The following is an 18,873-nucleotide window of genomic DNA, read 5'->3' as shown; positions in this document are numbered from 1 at the left end:
CAACAGGTCTCTGCCGGGACGAGGCTCTGTGAGGGCGGCTCGCGTTACCTCACCGTGTCCCGGCACGGGGCGAGGCTCCACCGAAACTCCATGGTGTTCCCCTCCCGGTGACCCGCAGGGAGGAGCGGGTCAGAGCGTCCGCTTGACCGGACCACAGCCGGGGGGGGGGACTCGGTTACTGGAGCAGGAAGCCTGTCCGGTCTTCGGTCCGCTATCTGCGTAGTTTTCTGGCGTTACAAGTTCCGTTTGCACCGGACGGACTCGCTCGGCTTGTGATTGATCGACACCGGATAGTCCACAAGTTTTTCCCGGGGCCTGAGGCGGCACAGTACCGGACACAGCGCGTTTATACCGGAGAGACTCCGCAAAGCTTACCAGAGCTAGTGGTAGGCATACCGGAAGTACCGCAATCCTGCCTTCAAAATAAAGGTCTATGAATCTTCACGTGTTACATTTACATTAGAAAAAAAGATTTCAGTTCATGATTTAACTGATCATCTGGATCGCCCCCTGGTGTCTGTGCAGTGCAGATCACAAACCTCCTCCATGTTAGCAGATGGGACACGACCAAAGTAAACAATCGAAGTAGATAAATGTCAAAGATCTTTCTGTCGTTTCAGCTCGGTCTTATCTTACTGATGTTTGTTCAAGTGTTTCTGATCAGTTTGGGCTGAATCAGTTCTTTGATATAAAACGTAATGATTCACAGATGAGACTGACCCCTGATTGGCTACGAGTGTGTGTGGGCGGGATACATATTTCAGCTTCATTTTATTTACTGTATGCAGGACAGATGGATTTTATTTTGAAAATATGTTGGATGCAGTATTTACACACCTCAGAGGGTTGACAGGTATTTGATGAAACGCAAAATCACACAAACAAACACAAACGTTTCATAAATCATCCTTTCTGCAGGAAGTTAAATCAGATTCAAACTGAAAAAACAATCACACCAGAGCCGGCCCCACACCAACAGGGGCCCTGACTAAAATGTGATTCGGGGACCTTCTGACTTTTGACCGTTATTACTATATAAGAAACAAGACTTAGCTTTGAACTATTTACAATATATATTAATACAGTGCAGTATTTACGATGTTTGTCCAACGTGACTTCAGCTCTTTAAAAGTTAATAATTGTTTTCAAACTGTGAGAAGGGAGCGAGTGTGACCTGGGCAGTTCTGGGTTCAGCAGGATTACAGCTCACAACTGATTCAGCATTAGATTAAAAAGAAGTGAGAGCAGCACGTGCTGGAGATCAGCTGGTTACATAACTCTGCTGAAGGCAAACATTGTGGTCATGTGATCATTACACACTCACACTGAAAAATCTTCAGGTTGAAACGTGCAGCGCCAGCATCAGGCTCCCTCCACACTGACACCTTTTAGGTTTGAAATTCAGCCCTATGGTTACTATGGTCTCCAGTCTTTTGTAAACGATGACACAGACGTTCTTGTCCTGATTGGTTCTCATCAGTCACATGACACGACTACCAGCGGTGAACACAAAGCATTGCGAACACTTCCTGTCGGTAACACTTCCTGTCGGTAACAAATCCTGTCGGTAGCACTTCCTGTCGGTTGCACTTCCTGTCGGTTGCACTTCCTGTCGGTTGCACTTCCTGTCAGTAGCACTTCCTGTCAGTTGCACTTCCTGTCAGTAGCACTTCCTGTCAGTTGCACTTCCTGTCAGTTGCACTTCCTGTCAGTAGCACTTCCTGTCAGTAGCACTTCCTGTCAGTTGCACTTCCTGTCAGTAGCACTTCCTGTCAGTAGCACTTCCTGTCAGTTGCACTTCCTGTCAGTAGCACTTCCTGTCAGTAGCACTTCCTGTCAGTAGCACTTCCTGTCAGTAACACTTCCTGTCAGTTACACTTCCTGTCAGTAGCACTTCCTGTCAGTAGCACTTCCTGTCAGTAACACTTCCTGTCAGTAGCACTTCCTGTCAGTTGCACTTCCTGTCAGTAACACTTCCTGTCAGTAACACTTCCTGTCAGTAGCACTTCCTGTCAGTAGCACTTCCTGTCAGTTGCACTTCCTGTCAGTAGCACTTCCTGTCAGTAGCACTTCCTGTCAGTAACACTTCCTGTCAGTAGCACTTCCTGTCAGTAGCACTTCCTGTCAGTAGCACTTCCTGTCAGTAACACTTCCTGTCAGTAACACTTCCTGTCAGTAACACTTCCTGTCAGTTATACTTCCACCTCGTCGTCCCTGCTACTCCTTCAGAAGATTGTCTGTAACTAAGCAACCAACTACTTCCTGTTTACACCACATGTCCCATGGACGTGAATGGTCATGTGACATTTGTTTTCAGGTGTGTTAGTGTGGGTGGAGCCGATGAGCCTCTTGAGTGTTTATATAAAACAGAAAATCTGTTTTATTAATAAATTCACGTTGAAGTGAAACAAACTGAAAATGGTTTATTTTGTGGTCGGAGGGTCTTCCTGTCTGCGACAACAGAGGCGACGCCCACACCGGCTCAGATACTGACACACCTGCAGAACAAATACATCACATGTAAAACAATATGGGGAATTATTGAAGCAAAACTATTAACAAACGTGAGTCTCAATCCGTGTGTAGTTAGGGTTAGGGATCTGAAAATCTGTACTTTGAATGAGTGTGCGTGAAGAAAACATCTTCATATATATATATATGTGAAAGTGTATTTATCTCTTTCAGTGTAGAGACAAATCTGTGAACACATACATGGAGATTAACGGCTGAAAGGTCGTCAGTTGCTGCTCAGTTGGCCGCTCCCCGGTTCTTTTACACCCGTCGTTTGTCTCATGAGACGATTTGTGTGTTTTCAGGAGCAGCAGCCTTCAGAACTAAAGGTCACTAGGTGCTACCGCCACCTAGTGACCTTTAGTTCTGTGAAAAACAGCCAATTTACAGTTATAAAAACTGATTCAATCTGAATACAAATTTGAAGATATTTTCTTCACACAATTCAGGGCCGTATTACAAACTCACACTTTAAATACAGATTTTCGGATCCATGTTCACATTCACAAATCTAAATACACTGACTGATTGAGACTTACATTTATAACCATAAACAAACACACCTGAACGACAACAAACACAAAACTCAAACAAACACTATTCAACCATCCATCCCAGAAATGCTCACAACAGAATGAATTAGAAGAGTGAAACAGTTTTGTCAACATGTAGAATTAATCTGCGGTTGACAAAAGATTAAATTAATAAAATATACATTTTTTATTTTTGGTTTATCAATATAATAATACAAGTGCAATAAACCCAAGAGTTTAAGTAAAACAAATTAAATTCAGTGATTCTGATCCAAAACAATCATTAAATGAACATTTTGATAAGTTTAAAGAAGATTAAAACACAACGAGAAACTCACCTCCCCAAAGCTGCTGGTGTGTTCACTGTCCCGGGAGGAGATCCGACTGTGGAGCTGCAGATTGTAGGCGTATAAAACCCGCCTCTTCTCCTTCTGAGACAATATACCACATTTTGCACATTAATTATTGGTTCACAATAAAATGAATATGTTACAAATGTTGAATATGCTTCTTTTAATTGTTCATTTTGAATCAGTTTTATAAAAAATGTGTATTTATTAATTAGGGGATTTTCCTTATAAACAGTCTCTGATCGTCTTCTATACAGTCCCTGTGTATTAATGAGTGTGTATTGATGGGTGTGTACCTTCGGATGGTAGAAGGCGGCGATGACCCGTGGAAGGCGGTTGGTGTAAACGTGAAGGCAGGTGAAGAGCGCCATCAACAGGACACAAGCCACACAGCTCATATACACGCCTGCTGAGAGGGTGGTGGGGGGAAACACACACTCTGAGGGGGAAGAGATGATGTTACTTTCAATTGTTGCCCTCTACTGGATCAGTTTCAAACAACAGGATAAATCGATCAATGTGAAGTATAAGAACAGAAAATAATATGAATCACATATTAGAAAGACATGTTTTACAGACTTTAAAAACTCAATCACTTATGTATATATGATTTTATAGTTTGTCTCCACTGTATAAGACACACACTATTTCTGTGTCAGTGTAAAATCATTTTTGTGTTATACTTTTGTCAGTTATAACCTTTGACCTTTAACCTACTCCGGTTGTCGGTGTGGATGTGAAAGTCGGACGAGCTGTTGAAGGCTGAAACCGTTTTTCTCAGGAGGTTGGCCATCATGGATGCCCCGTCCACTCTGATATCCACCTGGTGACTACCTGGAGAGAGAACTTCATTACCCACTTGTCACTGTCTGATAATCAAACCACAGCAGTTACAGTGTGTCTTTGGCAGAGTCTGTAATATGAAATCTACAGGTCCTGTTATGCCTGCAATCCTCCTAAGGAGCTGTGCTTTAGAGCTAACTGCTGCTTGGGCTACTATGTTCCAACAGTCCCTGAGCAGCCACATCCTGAGCTGTGGAAGAAATCGATTATCACTCCAGTGCCAAAAACAGCCTCTCACAATGACTTAAGACCACTAGTTCTTACATTTGTGGTTATGAGATGTTTAGAAAAGAGCATTGTGACAATACTCAAGGAGGCTGTTTTAAGTTTAGGCCCCCCCACACTTGCCTACAGGCAGGTACGGAGCACGGAGGATGCAGTGGCATCTAGTCAGTAAGCATTTAGAGAACCCCAGGACTTATGCTCGGGTCCTATTTGTAGACTTGTCTTCAGTTTTTAACATCATTTATCAAACTTTACCAATTGGTCCAGATGTGATTGTGTACCACAAGGCTGCATGAGCTCTCCTTACCTATACACCTGTACACTAACGAATGTAGAGCAGCCGGACAATTAATCACATTAAAAAATGTGATGATTACACAGATATTTTATGGGATGATTGCCCCTGATATATAATTGGATGAGATTTACAACTTTAACGACTGGTGTGACAGTCATCATCTAATTTTTAACATAAAAACGATCAAGGAGATGATATTCGACCCCAGAGAGGTGAGAGTCTATGACCCAGTGATAACCTGTGACAAAGGTATTGAGCAGGTGAGCACTTTTAAATATGTGGGCATACACCTGGACTGTTATCTGAGATGGAGTGCCCATGCAGACTTTCACTGTTTATTGTGAGCACCTACGTCCTGTCCATATTTAATTCTGCTGTGCTTGAAAGCATAACTAGATATGGAATGGCAAGCTCTTGTTCATTACAACGTCAATCATTCTACTCAACAAGGAGATGCATTGAATCAGTCATGCATCAAATAACCCTCGCACATTTCAAACTTTGGTTTTTACGTTTTAATGCCAGTTACTGTTCTGTTTCTCATCTTGCTATATCGTGTTTCATCATTTTAGGTGTTTAAGGGCAAGTGCAATACTCAACTCACTTTTATTCTGTATTTTTATGCTGGGTCTTGTGTGATATGTCTTTGTGTAAAATGTTGTTGTTATTGTTGGTTCTCATATGTACACATTTCCCTATGGAACAATAAAGGTTTATTTGATATTTGATTTGATTATGTCATGTTCTTAAGGTTTGAGTCAAGTGTCAAACGAATGTTAATATTCAGTTTCTCATTCTATTCATTTTTCTTTTTTCTATCAAGACTCAATTACATTTCTTGTTTTTTAATGAGTCTTTAAAATGATTTCCAATTTTAAATATACATCAGCTGAGAAACTAAGTTTTTCCCAAAGAATCCAGATCAGTGGATTTCAAAATTCAAATAAAGCTGTGGATAAGTCTAAATTATTGGACCATGTGTCTTTATGTGTGTGTGTGAGACTGTGTGTGTGTGTGTGTGTGAATTTGTATTAACGTGCGTGTGTGTGTGTGGGTGAATGTGCGTTAACGTATGTGTGTGTCTGTGTGTGTGTGAATGTATATTAACGTGTGAGTGTGTGTGTCTGTGTGTGTTTGTATGCGTGTGAATGTGTATTAAGGTGTGTGTGTGTGGGAATGTGCTTTAACGTGTGTGTGTGTGAATGTGTATTAACGTGTGTGCGTGTGTGTGTGAATGTGTATTAACGTGTGTGTGTGAATGTGTATTAACGTGTGTGTGTGTGTGTGTGTTTGTGTGAATGTGTATTAACGTGTGTGAATGTGTATTAACGTGTGTGTGTGAATGTGTATTAACGTGTGTGTGTGTGTGATTACTGGTCAGGTTGAACTGGTTGGAGGTGTGTCGGCTGACGATGTCCAGAGCGCGGACCACAGAGAAGTCGACAGTCAGCAGGACGATGCACAGCAGAGAGACAGAGAGTAGCTGAAACACACCTGACATCTGACAACACACACAAACACACACACACTCTGATTATATTCCTTTCTACTGAGGTTGTGGAGAACTTCAGCCTCTTGTGGTCCAAATCAGTATTACAAATAAAATGTGATTAAACAGATCATATGAAATGTGATCTGTTTAATTTATATGACAGTGATATATTTATCTTCACCTGAATATATCACTGTGATATAAACTCAGTTATCATGTAACAGATACAGTGCTAAGGATCAGTAGAGTTGATGTTAACAATATTTAATATTATAATTATCATCCCATTCACATCAATTCAGTGTAAATGCTGTTGAATTGAAAGTAAATAAGAGTTCAATTAATTATCTTATGATTTTCACACATTGTCTGAAAAGTTTGACGAAATATCTCAATGGGTTTTTCTGACTTTTCTTCTCTCCAGGATGATGAAGACGACAGGAGCAGTTGAACTCACCACTTCCTGAAACTCGTCAGGATGAATCCTGAGGCTCAGAGGGTCGATGAACTTCTTCTTCTCTGATTTCCTCAGTGGCAGCAGGAAACGTTTCCCCTGAACTCAGGAGACAAACACATCAGTTGCATCATCTGTTCTGATGGTGATGATGGTGATGATGGTGATGAAGGTGATGAAGATATTACCTCTCTTCTTCTGCGAGCGTCGATCTTTCTGAAGTAGGTGGTGATGTAGACATTGTCAAAGTGAACGTCTCTCCTGTACTGTCTGACGTACCAGAATGCCCTGAGGAGGAAGAGGAGCAGGAGTACATTAGTTTGACCTCTGACTCAGCAGATTTATTAAATTGATTCATGGTGTCATGTCCTCACAGGACTCTGACATCTCACCTGATGAAGACGCTGATGATGGTGAGGGACAGCAGCAGCTGCACAACGTCCAGCAGCTGCTTCATCACGGTCTTCAGGCCGTGGAGAGACTTTTTCACAGACTGAGTGAAGTGATCGCTTGCAGCTTCGCCCAGCACAGCCTGCTGCTCCTGCAAGAGGTCAGAGGTCAGAGGTCAGACAGGATGTGAACATAGGTGACTGGCTGATGACATCACTTTCTGACCTGGACAACGAGCTCGGTGCTGAACTCTCTGGACAACATGTCGACTGAAACGTTCAGATGATCGAAGAGACGACCGAAGTTTCCCTCCACAGGAATGTGCTGCTTACACCAGGGACCCATCACTGACGATATAGAAACACCATCACTGACGATATATATAAACACCATCACTGACGATATATAAACACCATCAGTGACAATATATATAAACACCATCACTGAGGATATATAAACACCATCACTGACGATATATAAACACCATCAGTGACAATATATATAAACACCATCACTGACGATATATAAACACCATCACTGACGATATAGATGTAAAGACCATCACTGACGATATATATAAACACCGTCACTGACGATATATAAACACCATCACTGACGATATAGATGTAAAGACCATTAGTAACTATATGTAAACACAGTCTTTTAAGATTAAGATTAAGATTAAGATTAAGATGCATTTATTATTCGTCCCAAACACAGACACACTCATGCAGGTAGGGAAATGTAACCTCTGCTTTTAACCCATCTGGTGCAGGACACACAGAGCAGTGAGCGACCATGTACGGCGCCCGGGGAGCAGATGTTGGGGGAGTAAGGTGCCTTGCTCAGGGGCACTAGACAGTGTAGGGAGAATCCTCTTGGATTTTTGGACAGATCAATCCAGGTTTGTCTTCTTGTTATTTCTCCGTGGAGTCGAACCAGAGACGAACCAGAGACCTTTTCTGCCCATAGTCCAAGTGTCTGCCACTAGTACACCGCCTCTCCGAGCTTGAAGATGGGAAAGAGTGGGAATCGAACCCGGGTCCATCTAGTTGACGAGCAACCATCCTACCGACTAGGCCACACTGCCTACTAAAAAATGAGGAACGCTTCACGAATTTGCGTGGCATTGACTGTATATAAAGTCAACTGTATATAAAGATTACCTCTCATGATGTCACACAGGAAGTGGAATTTCATAGAGACACAGAGGATGTGGCTGATAACAGGAACAGGTATCGCCTCCATACACTTCGCCCACCTGACCTCGAACCAATCAGAACAGCGCTGTACTCCCTCAGTCACGACACCTGCAATCACATAACAGAAATCTTTTAACCCGTCCATGTGCTCAGGCCATAAGTATTTGCACAGTAAACCTGATGTTGTCTGACTCACTGTCGCACTGCATCATGGTCTTTGCAGTGAACTGTTCCTGGGTGCTCCTGTCCAGCTCCACGCGCTGTGGTTTGAACTGGTCGTATCCGTACTGAGCGACGACTTCATCTCTGAGGATCTGAAACTTCCTGCTGATGGTCAGAGCCTCTGACTCAAACGCTGCTTTATCGTCCTGAACACGAAACAACAGCCTTGTCAAAAACGTGGCCCTTAATCATCAGGTACTGATCACCTCATGCTGAAAGTTTTACTGGATTATTAATCATTAATTTGTTTGATTTGTATAACATTTACAAAGTGGGAATCAATCTTCATTATGGTTATAATAAAGCTCTTTAATAGAATAACATGCAGCTGAAATCAAGCGTTAATAACTGTGGACACGCAAATTAAACTGATGTTATGACAGCTGATTTTAAAAAGATTCTTGGCCGTGATTGGTTCTCACCACAAGCTGCTGAGTGATGACTGTGAACGGTCTGATGGCGTGTCGCCACAGGAGCTTGCTGTGAAGAACCTGCAGGTCCAGGTTACAGCTGAGAGACAGAGCTGCTGAGTGCACGTTATGCACGATGTTAGAGACCGGTCCTGTAATGACATCATCAGACAGCATCAATGATCACACACGCCTTTTATGTGTGTGTGTGTGTGTTTGTGTGTGAGTGGGTGTGTCTTTGTGTGCGTGTCTTTGATAACCTGTGGAGAGCACAGACAGGATGAACACCATCAGGTACATTCGGCCACGGGAGCCGAGCATGCTGGGAAAAATCAGGAGAACTGAGCATCTGAAGGCGGAGGACAACGCCCCACAAATGACACACACAACTGAAACAGACACACATACAAACGTAAGTCAGAGGAGTCGATTTTTTTCATTAGAAAGTAAACATCTGTTAATGGGACTTCTCCTCACCGACAAACACACTTCCTGCTGCCATCTTCAGGTCAAAGGTCAGAGGGAGGCTGTGAATGATGCTCAGGAAAAGAACTGAAGCAAAGGAACCATGTGGGGGGAAATGAAGAAGGTCAACTTGACAAAGCAATGAGCTAAATACTATAAATAAGTAATATATGTATACATTCAAACAATCTTTAAATAGTAACAGCTATTTTCATATAAAAAAATCTCACTAAAATTAAAATTCTAGAAAAGATAAAACAATTACATTTTGCAGAAACTAAATTTATAACTAAATTAAAAAAATATATAAGAGCAAAATGTGATATTTTGTAAAGCTAAAAGTAAAAACAATAATGTAAACACATAGAGATGTTACTACCTGAACCACTCACTGCTCCAAACAGAGCTCTGAGCACCAGGTGACACACCAGAAACTCTTCTGATTGGCTGAAGAGGAAGTGATGGACAGCAGGAGGCAGGAAGCTCAAACTGAGCCTCTTCACAGCTGGAAGACACAATATCTGTCTCATGAGGACTGAAGGTAAGACACATCAACTCCTAAAGTAGCTAGGGCTGCGAGCAGTACTGTGCGGGCCTGGTGAACAGGGGCCAGGCGAGAGACTATTAGATTTGTTCAGGTCAAACACACTTCCTCTCCAGATCGTATAAATATTTCACCTTTGCAAAAGTCTAAGACATCACAGGAATGTATGACCAGTGACACTGTGACATCAAAGTAAACTGACGCGGATTTCTTTGCTTAACTTGTTTTTGATCATCACAAATACTTAATTAAAATTTCCATTGTTACTTTTTGAATACAAATTGTTCATGTATCACTACCCTTCTAATGCACAACATGGGTCAAAAATTACCCATATTCATTTACTGTGTTATTTCATGAGGGTTTAAAAAATATAATATGTTTAATTAATATATTCATGAAATGTCTTGTTTTTGATTATCACAAATCATTATTTTCCCTTTTCCGTATTTAATTTATAAATAAATTTAATTGTGTATTTCCAAATCACTTTTACAAACATGGGTCAAAAACGACACGTACAGATACTATTCACTATGGAACACCTGCCATTCATTTCACAATCCATTACTAGTGAGAAAGACAAAGATGTACAATACTAACTAGCTCTTAGCTAGCTAGCTTCTTTTCTAGTTAGCTAACCATAGTTACATCAACAAAATAATACGCAAATTGTAACAGTACACTGACTGATCGATATGCTTTTGATTTTCTTTATCCAGAGTGTTAGTTTGGCTGGTCCCAATCATTTCAGACTCACGGTTGATCATAAAGATGCTGTACGAAGAACAGGATGAGGAAGATGAGGAGGCAATTCTTGGTCTCTATTCCGAGACTGAAATCTCTGATGCTGAAGACCTAGATAGTCCAGGTTCTACAGGATCAAGCTGGAGTTGTGGGTGTGTCTTAGAATTCAGCTCTCCGAAATGGAGAAGGCTCCTTTGATGAGATAGAAGATGAGTCTTCTATCTCATCCAACATTTTAAACTGGTTTGCTCTATTTTCTCGTGTAATAGAAATGAGCACTGTAAAAGTAATTCACCCAGAAAGTATAAGTAACTATGACATTATGCCCATGGATAAGCTATGTCTGCTGCAATGACTGTTCTTCTTCATTACATGCATGATAATATATAAGTCAAAAGCTATTATACAGCCAAGATCATAGGTATGTCATTAATCTTGATTTGGCATTGATCCTGCCTATGATTATTATCTTACGAGTGAATGGCATCCACTGCCGAGCTCATTACTGTAAGAACAGTAGAAATCCCGGGCACAGTTACTAACTCACTATAATCAATCACTTTATGATATGGTCCATTTAACGGTCATTTTAAGAATAATATAAATCACCAGAAGAAAAAAAAGAGTCTCCAGGACACAATCTTATTGAATCTCCTGGACCTTCAAGGCACCGGTGCTGGACAGACTCACAAACACAGACTGGGACAGAGCAGATTTCCCTTGGTGGCAGAGAGACAACCTGCCACTCAATGTAGAGAAAATGCTCCACACCATTGGTACAATCAGTCAGGCAACCGCTTGAGGCACGTGACGACTCTTCTTGTGAGGTTGTACACATGTAGAGCAACAAAGTACCTGGTTGTAGATAATGCTAAAAGAAAAACCCAATATTGCATTGGAACACGCTCTATCTAACAATTGAAATAGAGGTTGTGCAATTGAAAAGGGAAGTTGATCTTTTGAGGGTAAGAAATAATGACAATTAACTTGTGTCTGATATCGATGATATTAGGACCCGAGCACCGACAGGGCAAAAGCCATATTGCTTTACGCTTGTGAAAGGGATGTTTTTTTTAACTCCACAGTGCATTGTCCAGTCATCACCAAAATATTAATTTTTGTCCCACCTTGGATCAGAGTCTCAGCCTGAACAGCTCCATATGTCAATGTTAACTAAGAGTCATAGCGCCACCTACTGATCAGCATGAAAAATAAGTTGTTGTAACTTCACTGTACATTATCCAATCGGCCCCAAAATTGACGTGTTCATCCTTCGTGCTGTGATAGAAATTCTACTCATTGGGGCAATGATTGATATTGATGTTTTCGAAAGATAACAAATGTTGCCTGAGAAGTCAGGGGTTGCACTCATGACTGTTATGTGACATCCTCACTGACGAGGTCACCAAACAAATCACTTAACAGAACAGAAGATTTGTGTTTGTAAACTACTCAAGGGATCTTGAACAGTAGATGCTACATTCCAAAGGTCTGGGAAAGATAGGTGACAGGATAATGGTCACCTGTTGCTTAACATGAAAGAGGTTGATCGATAACATTTATCTCCTCTCTAGGAGGGGCTTGGAGATGTATAAAGTGTTGCTTTTTCCTGTATGTCATTGCTCATTGTGTGAAACCTATTTCATGGTCTTGTACATTGATGCCCATCTGCAGATGTAAAATAAACTTCCAGAAAGACATTGTAATGACTTGTGCTTGACTATTGAGAAATTCCCATGACAGTGCGGAGCCCAAAACGCACACAATGTGGAGCCACTTCGCCTGGTCCCGGTCCGACCTCCATCACGGGCTAATCAGATCCCGAGTTCGCAAGTGCTTGGGCCTGCACAGTGCTGCTCGTATCCTTACTTATACATATATATATATATATTTATAGATATACGTGATAGAACTTCTAACTGAAAGCTAACTGATTAAAGCTAATCTTTTTGAGGCCGCCTTACAGTGCTGGCCCAGCCCAAGATGCAGTCTGCAGGCATCCCTCTATCACTACGGGGCTGGCTCGCCACATGTTGTAGAAGATTTCTCATTAATTATTCCCAGAAGCATACACAGAGGCAGACCTGCAGTGGAAGAGTCAGTTTACTACACATCAGCTGCAGCTTTTATACACTTTGATAAACAATATCGTTTCCAGTAATGACGTGTGCGCGAGATTGTTTCCTTTCCTGGAAGTCCTTAATTGAAGTGTATTTGTAGTGCTATCTTGTCCTGGTCATGTGTGTCTGTGTGTGTGTGTTTCAATTGTGTTTTTGCTTAGACATGTTCTTTGGTCAGATAAAGACACAAGTGGGAATTGGTATTTTTATTTGAGAGGGGGGGGGGGCACTCAAAACAATCTGAGGAGGGCTGTTTTAGACAGGGTAAAAAGGTGCTGTTTTAAATAATCCTTATGGTATTTTGACCAAAATATGTTACAGACATTTCATTAAGACCCAAAGGAAGCATATCAACGGTGGTTAAATGGGCATTATATGTGCCCTTTAAAACAAGTTATACAACATTTCTCTTTCAGAGATGGAGCTGACCCCAATACAAACTGCTAACTTAAATCTGAAGCTGGTCATTGTCAACAAGTTCAAACCACAGACAAAGAAGGTGATGAAGATGATGATGATGATGATGATGATGATGATGATGGGTTAGGGCTAGTCAGTTGTCAGTTGGACTTTCTGGAAGTTTGTGACATCATGTTTAAAATTGTGACATCATGTTTTTGGTCTCCTTGCTACAGGATAAAAGAGGAGTCCTGAGCAGGTAACTGTTCATTCTGCTTTAAAGTCATCATGTGTTTAAAACACGGAGCTCTTCACAACATGTGTTCAGAGTTTAAACAAGACACTGACTCCTCAAATCAAACTAGTGATGTAATTCAACTGCTCTGGAGGTCTCAGGTTATTGTTCATCGTTCCCTCCACAGGTTAGCAGGACGGTCCCGCCTCTGCAGCTGGGGGAAGGTTAAAGATCACCTGCTTGAGGGGGAATGGAGCCTTGCAGGGTTCGTATGTGGGCTGATTTTGGGGTTAGTGTTCGGAGTCACAGCTCTGTTTCTGCAGAAGCAGCCTCTGTGGTTCTGTGTCTACACCATGGTGGCAGTTGCGTTCACAGCAGCGTTCGGTATGGGTCTGTCAGCTGGGATAGGGTTAGGGGTTAGGGATAAAAGCACATTGGAGAAGGAGATATTCTTGAATAACTTTTTTTCTGAAGGTCGTAGAGACTTGGAAAGTGGTTTCTATTGAAGTAATGTGGGTCCTGCGGATCGATTGGTGCCATCCCCGAGCTCCTACGACCTTCGGAGGGGGTCGAAGTAGCAAATGGCCGAAAACCCGAGGAGATATTCTTGAATAACTTTTTTTGTGAAGGTCGTAGAGACTGGGAGAGGGCATTTGTTTCCGGCAAATGGGGTATTGCGGATCGATTGGTACCATTTTCGAGCTTCTACAACCTTCGGAAGGGGTCGAACGCCCAAATCCCCAAAAGTGGGAGGGGCTAGTTCGGAATGAGTGATTTCTGGTGGAATTTGTGTCGATCTTACCTGCATTCTTACCTTTCAGGTTGAATGAAGAGGGGCATCCTGATGTGTGTCCAGACCACTGGCTCCGTGGCCCCCCATGATTGGGCCCCCTGAAGAGCTCCTGTGCCCCATACACCGCACGGCCCAAGGAGATGCTTCACTCTCATTCTTCCAAGCGACTGATTTTGGATTTCTCAATCATGATTTGTCTAATGAGCTGCTGTTTGATCTGTGGGGCACTTGTATTGTGTGTGAGTTCACCTTGGTTATGGTTTTTCCTGAATTTTGAATTTGATGTGATCAAATGATATTTCTGAGGAGAATTCTCTGTTGGGATGGTGAATATCCTGTAATTTTGAGTTTTGGTGTCTTCTATGCCGAGATATTTGAGAGAAACGGGATTGTAATTAGGCACCCTCATTAGCATAGCCTGCTGAGGAGATATTCTTGAATAACTTTTGTGTTTAGGGTTTAAACGGTTAGTTTAAGTGGTTCGGTTTTTTAGGCGTAGGTTTGAACGGTTAGGTTTAGGGTTAAGGTCAGATATAGGCATAAAGTGGTTAGATTTAGGGTTAGGGTTAGGTTTAGGATTGGGGACAAGTGGTTAGGTTTAGGGTTAAGGTTGAGTGGTTAGGGTTAGGATTTAGGATCCTGTCCAGATCTAGAGTTTAAGTGGTTTAGGGTTAGGGTTAGGGTTAGGGGTTAGGGATGAAAGCACATTGGAGAAGGAGATATTCTTGAATAACTTTTTTTCTGAAGGTCAGGGTTAGGGTTAGGGTTAGGTTTAGAAAATCCATCTCGATGACTCCCCCTGCTTCGTCCGTCGACTGGGCAGTTTGGTCTAGGGAGCCAAAGGCAATGCACGGGCCGACGCGCGCCATCAATACTCTCCAGTCTCACATATCTCTTTTTTGTCGAATTGCTTTGTTTGATGTTGTTTTATCAAAGCTGTAAAACATCAAAGTAAAAGATTGTTTCTGTTTTCGATATTAAGTAACTTTATTTTTCTGTATACTTGTCTATTGTATCGGTTTATTTGGATTTTTTTGCTTTTATAATGGTTTTATTTATTATTGTCTTATTAAAACAGATTTTAGTGTTCATTTGGCATGCCTTAGTTTTCTATTTAGTCTTATCCTGTATTGAAGTTGAGGATTATTATTTATTTTGTATTAAAAAGGTTTTATTTAAAATTGTTTGTTTTTGACCAGTGATTTAGACTATTATTTTTTTAAAACTATTTTGTTTGCCTAGTCCTATATAAGGTGACACATCATCAGTAGTGTACCTCAGGGTCATTGGGTGTTTCGGCCATTACCACCAGACACCCTCTCCCAAGGAAGGCCCCGCCGGGGTTGATCAAACCCCAGGGTGTGTCCCACTAAGTTTATAGTAATCTAATTCTAAAGTAATTTTGAAAAGGATTCACGGTTCAGTTTAAGGAACAATCGGGTTAGGTTTAGGCATTGGGTTTTAAATGGTTAGGTTTAGGGTTCAGGTTATGGTTAAGGCTAAGGTTAAGTTTTTAAGGTTAGGGTTAGGTTTAGGCCTCGGGTTTAAAGCCTTAGGTTTAGGAATCGGATTTACTGGTTAGGTTTAGAGTTAAGGTATTGGTTGAGATTAGAATTCGGATTAAGGTTGAGGTCTCTGGCTCTGAGTTTCAGTCCCAGTGGAGACTCAGGAGTTAACATCCTTTAAGGTTTAATCCTCTTCAGTAGCTCGACTTTGAAAGGACAGCTTGGTAAAACTCAGCTTGGTAAAACTCAGCGGGCTCTGGCCTTGAGTTCCAGTCCTGGTAGAGACTCAGGAGTTAACATCCTTTAAGGTTTAAGCCTCTACAGTAGCTCGACTTTGGTAGGATAGCTTGGTTAAACTCATAGGGCGTTGGCCTTGAGTTTCAGTCCTAGTGGAGACTCAGGAGTTAACCTCCTTTAAGGTTTAAGCCTCTTCAGTTGTTCAACTTTAATAGGACAGCTGGGTGATACTCACGCTCTGCTCAGGGGTCAGCTGGGGTCATCCTTCTGTCGGTTTTGGAAAAAGAGCTCAATGCTATGAAGCTAAGCGCTAGGTAGCTAAGTGCTAGGTAGCTGAGCGCTAAAAGCTAATTAAGTTTTTAAATTATAAGCACTGCTCTGTGTCACAATACACCGCAAGACCCCAGAACATGCTTTTCTCTTATTAAAACAGCAGACTGATCTCGGATTTCCTCCATGATAGTCTTAGAGTGCTGTCTGCATGTTGGTCTGGTATAGTCTGTGTGTGTTCAACTCTTGTCACGGTTTTTTCTGAGTTTTAAATTTTATACTCTTACATGATCTTTCTTAAGAGAACTCCCTCTTGGGATGGTAAATATCCTCTCATTTTAATTTTAGGTGGCTTATATCCAGAGATATTTGCAAAAAAAACCGGACAGTTCCAGGAAGTGCTCCCATCATGCATTGCGGAAGGGGCGTGGCCATTTTCTAAAATGGCGTCTGAGAATTCCATCTAATCTGTTTAAAATTGAATAATTCTGGGTTTTATTTGTCCGAAAAAGTAATATAATTCTTAATTAATCATTCAACTAATATATAGATGTATAATTCATTATTTTAAAACAATATATATATAATTAATTCATTTAATAATATTAAAGTTGTAAAATCTTATCTATTCTTAATCTCTCTTTTCTGTGTTTAAACAATGAGGGAAACAGAGTCAGGGGGAGAAGCCTGTTCGGGCGAGAGCTCCCCCCCGCCTGTTCGGGCTGACACTCTGTCTCCCCCCTTACTCTCTCACTTACTGAAGTGAGAGAAAGAGGTGAGAAGAGGGATCAAAAATTGCTTTTAAATACTTGAGTATATCAAGGTTATTCTTAGTGTATTATTTTCCAGAGACTGATTTCTCATCCTTTTTCAGGTTTGAAGGCAGAACACCGATCTGAATAAATTTGGTAGGGATATGTGAATCGGTTTTCAAAGAGAGCAAGCTCATCCGATGGCTCTGGCAGGGTTAGGTTTAGAAAATCTATCTCGATGACTCCCCCTGCTTCGTCCGTCGACTGGGCAGTTTGGTCTAGGGAGCCAAAGGCAATGCACGGGCCGACGCGCGCCATCAATACTCTCCAGTCTCACATATCTCTTTTTTGTCGAATTGCTTTGTTTGATGTTGTTTTATCAAAGCTGTAAAACATCAAAGTAAAAGATTGTTTCTGTTTTCGATATTAAGTAACTTTATTTTTCTGTATACTTGTCTATTGTATCGGTTTATTTGGATTTTTTTGCTTTTATAATGGTTTTATTTATTATTGTCTTATTAAAACAGATTTTAGTGTTCATTTGGCATGCCTTAGTTTTCTATTTAGTCTTATCCTGTATTGCAGTTGAGGATTATTATTTATTTTGTATTAAAAAGGTTTTATTTAAAATTGTTTGTTTTTGACCAGTGATTTAGACTATTATTTTTTAAAACTATTTTGTTTGCCTAGTCCTATATAAGGTGACACATCATCAGTAGTGTACCTCAGGGTCATTGGGTGTTTCGGCCATTACCACCAGACACCCTCTCCCAAGGAAGGCCCCGCCGGGGTTGATCAAACCCCAGGGTGTGTCCCACTAAGTTTATAGTAATCTAATTCTAAAGTAATTTTGAAAAGGATTCACGGTTCAGTTTAAGGAACAATCGGGTTAGGTTTAGGCATTGGGTTTTAAATGGTTAGGTTTAGGGTTCAGGTTATGGTTAAGGCTAAGGTTAAGTTTTTAAGGTTAGGGTTAGGTTTAGGCCTCGGGTTTAAAGCCTTAGGTTTAGGAATCGGATTTACTGGTTAGGTTTAGAGTTAAGGTATTGGTTGAGATTAGAATTCGGATTAAGGTTGAGGTCTCTGGCTCTGAGTTTCAGTCCCAGTGGAGACTCAGGAGTTAACATCCTTTAAGGTTTAATCCTCTTCAGTAGCTCGACTTTGAAAGGACAGCTTGGTAAAACTCAGCTTGGTAAAACTCAGCGGGCTCTGGCCTTGAGTTCCAGTCCTGGTAGAGACTCAGGAGTTAACCTCCTTTAAGGTTTAAGCCTCTTCAGTTGTTCAACTTTAATAGGACAGCTGGGTGATACTCACGCTCTGCTCAGGGGTCAGCTGGGGTCATCCTTCTGTCGGTTTTGGAAAAAGAGCTCAATGCTATGAAGCTAAGCGCTAGGTAGCTAAGTGCTAGGTAGCTGAGCGCTAAAAGCTAATTAAGTTTTTAAATTATAAGCACTGCTCTGTGTCACAATACACCGCAAGACCCCAGAACATGCTTTTCTCTTATTAAAACAGCAGACTGATCTCGGATTTCCTCCATGATAGTCTTAGAGTGCTGTCTGCATGTTGGTCTGGTATAGTCTGTGTGTGTTCAACTCTTGTCACGGTTTTTTCTGAGTTTTAAATTTTATACTCTTACATGATCTTTCTTAAGAGAACTCCCTCTTGGGATGGTAAATATCCTCTCATTTTAATTTTAGGTGGCTTATGGGTTAGGGTTAGGGTTAGGGTTAGGGATTAGGGATGAAAGCACATTGGAGAAGGAGATATTCTTGAATAACTTTTTTTCTGAAGGTCGTAGAGACTTGGAAAGTGGTTTCTATTGAACTAATGTGGGTCCTGCGGATCGATTGGTGCCATCCCCGAGCTCCTCCGACCT

The 18,873-nt window shown here is 41.3% G+C and overlaps 1 protein-coding gene across 1 annotated transcript; it reads right to left on the bottom strand.

Moving 5' to 3' along the window:
* Positions 1–129: 129 nt before the first annotated feature.
* dcst1 (DC-STAMP domain containing 1) lies at positions 130–10,274 on the bottom strand. Its single transcript, XM_053432154.1, has 15 exons — positions 10,271–10,274; positions 9,408–9,482; positions 9,191–9,319; positions 8,943–9,082; positions 8,495–8,666; positions 8,263–8,406; positions 7,322–7,443; positions 7,099–7,247; positions 6,895–6,994; positions 6,710–6,805; positions 6,135–6,261; positions 4,112–4,228; positions 3,691–3,833; positions 3,383–3,475; positions 130–315 (listed from the first exon to the last, which is right to left on the bottom strand). The coding sequence occupies exons 1-15, from the start codon at positions 10,272–10,274 to the stop codon at positions 130–132; spliced, it is 1,797 nt and encodes a 598-aa protein (XP_053288129.1).
* Between the last annotated feature and the right edge of the window lie 8,599 nt (positions 10,275–18,873).

This window comes from Pleuronectes platessa, chromosome 10 (assembly GCF_947347685.1).
Source record: "Pleuronectes platessa chromosome 10, fPlePla1.1, whole genome shotgun sequence".
NCBI lineage: Eukaryota > Metazoa > Chordata > Actinopteri > Pleuronectiformes > Pleuronectidae > Pleuronectes > Pleuronectes platessa.
Note: the sequence above shows the minus strand (reverse complement) of the source record. Positions and strands in the feature narration are given on the sequence as shown.

Coding starts and splice junctions, on each gene's coding strand:
- dcst1 (XM_053432154.1), bottom strand. Junction 6,806..6,894: donor ACGCTCGCAGAAGAAGAGAG/GTAATATCTTCA, acceptor TCCTGAGTTCAG/GGGAAACGTTTCCTGCTGCC. Junction 3,476..3,690: donor CCGCCTTCTACCATCCGAAG/GTACACACCCAT, acceptor ATATTGTCTCAG/AAGGAGAAGAGGCGGGTTTT.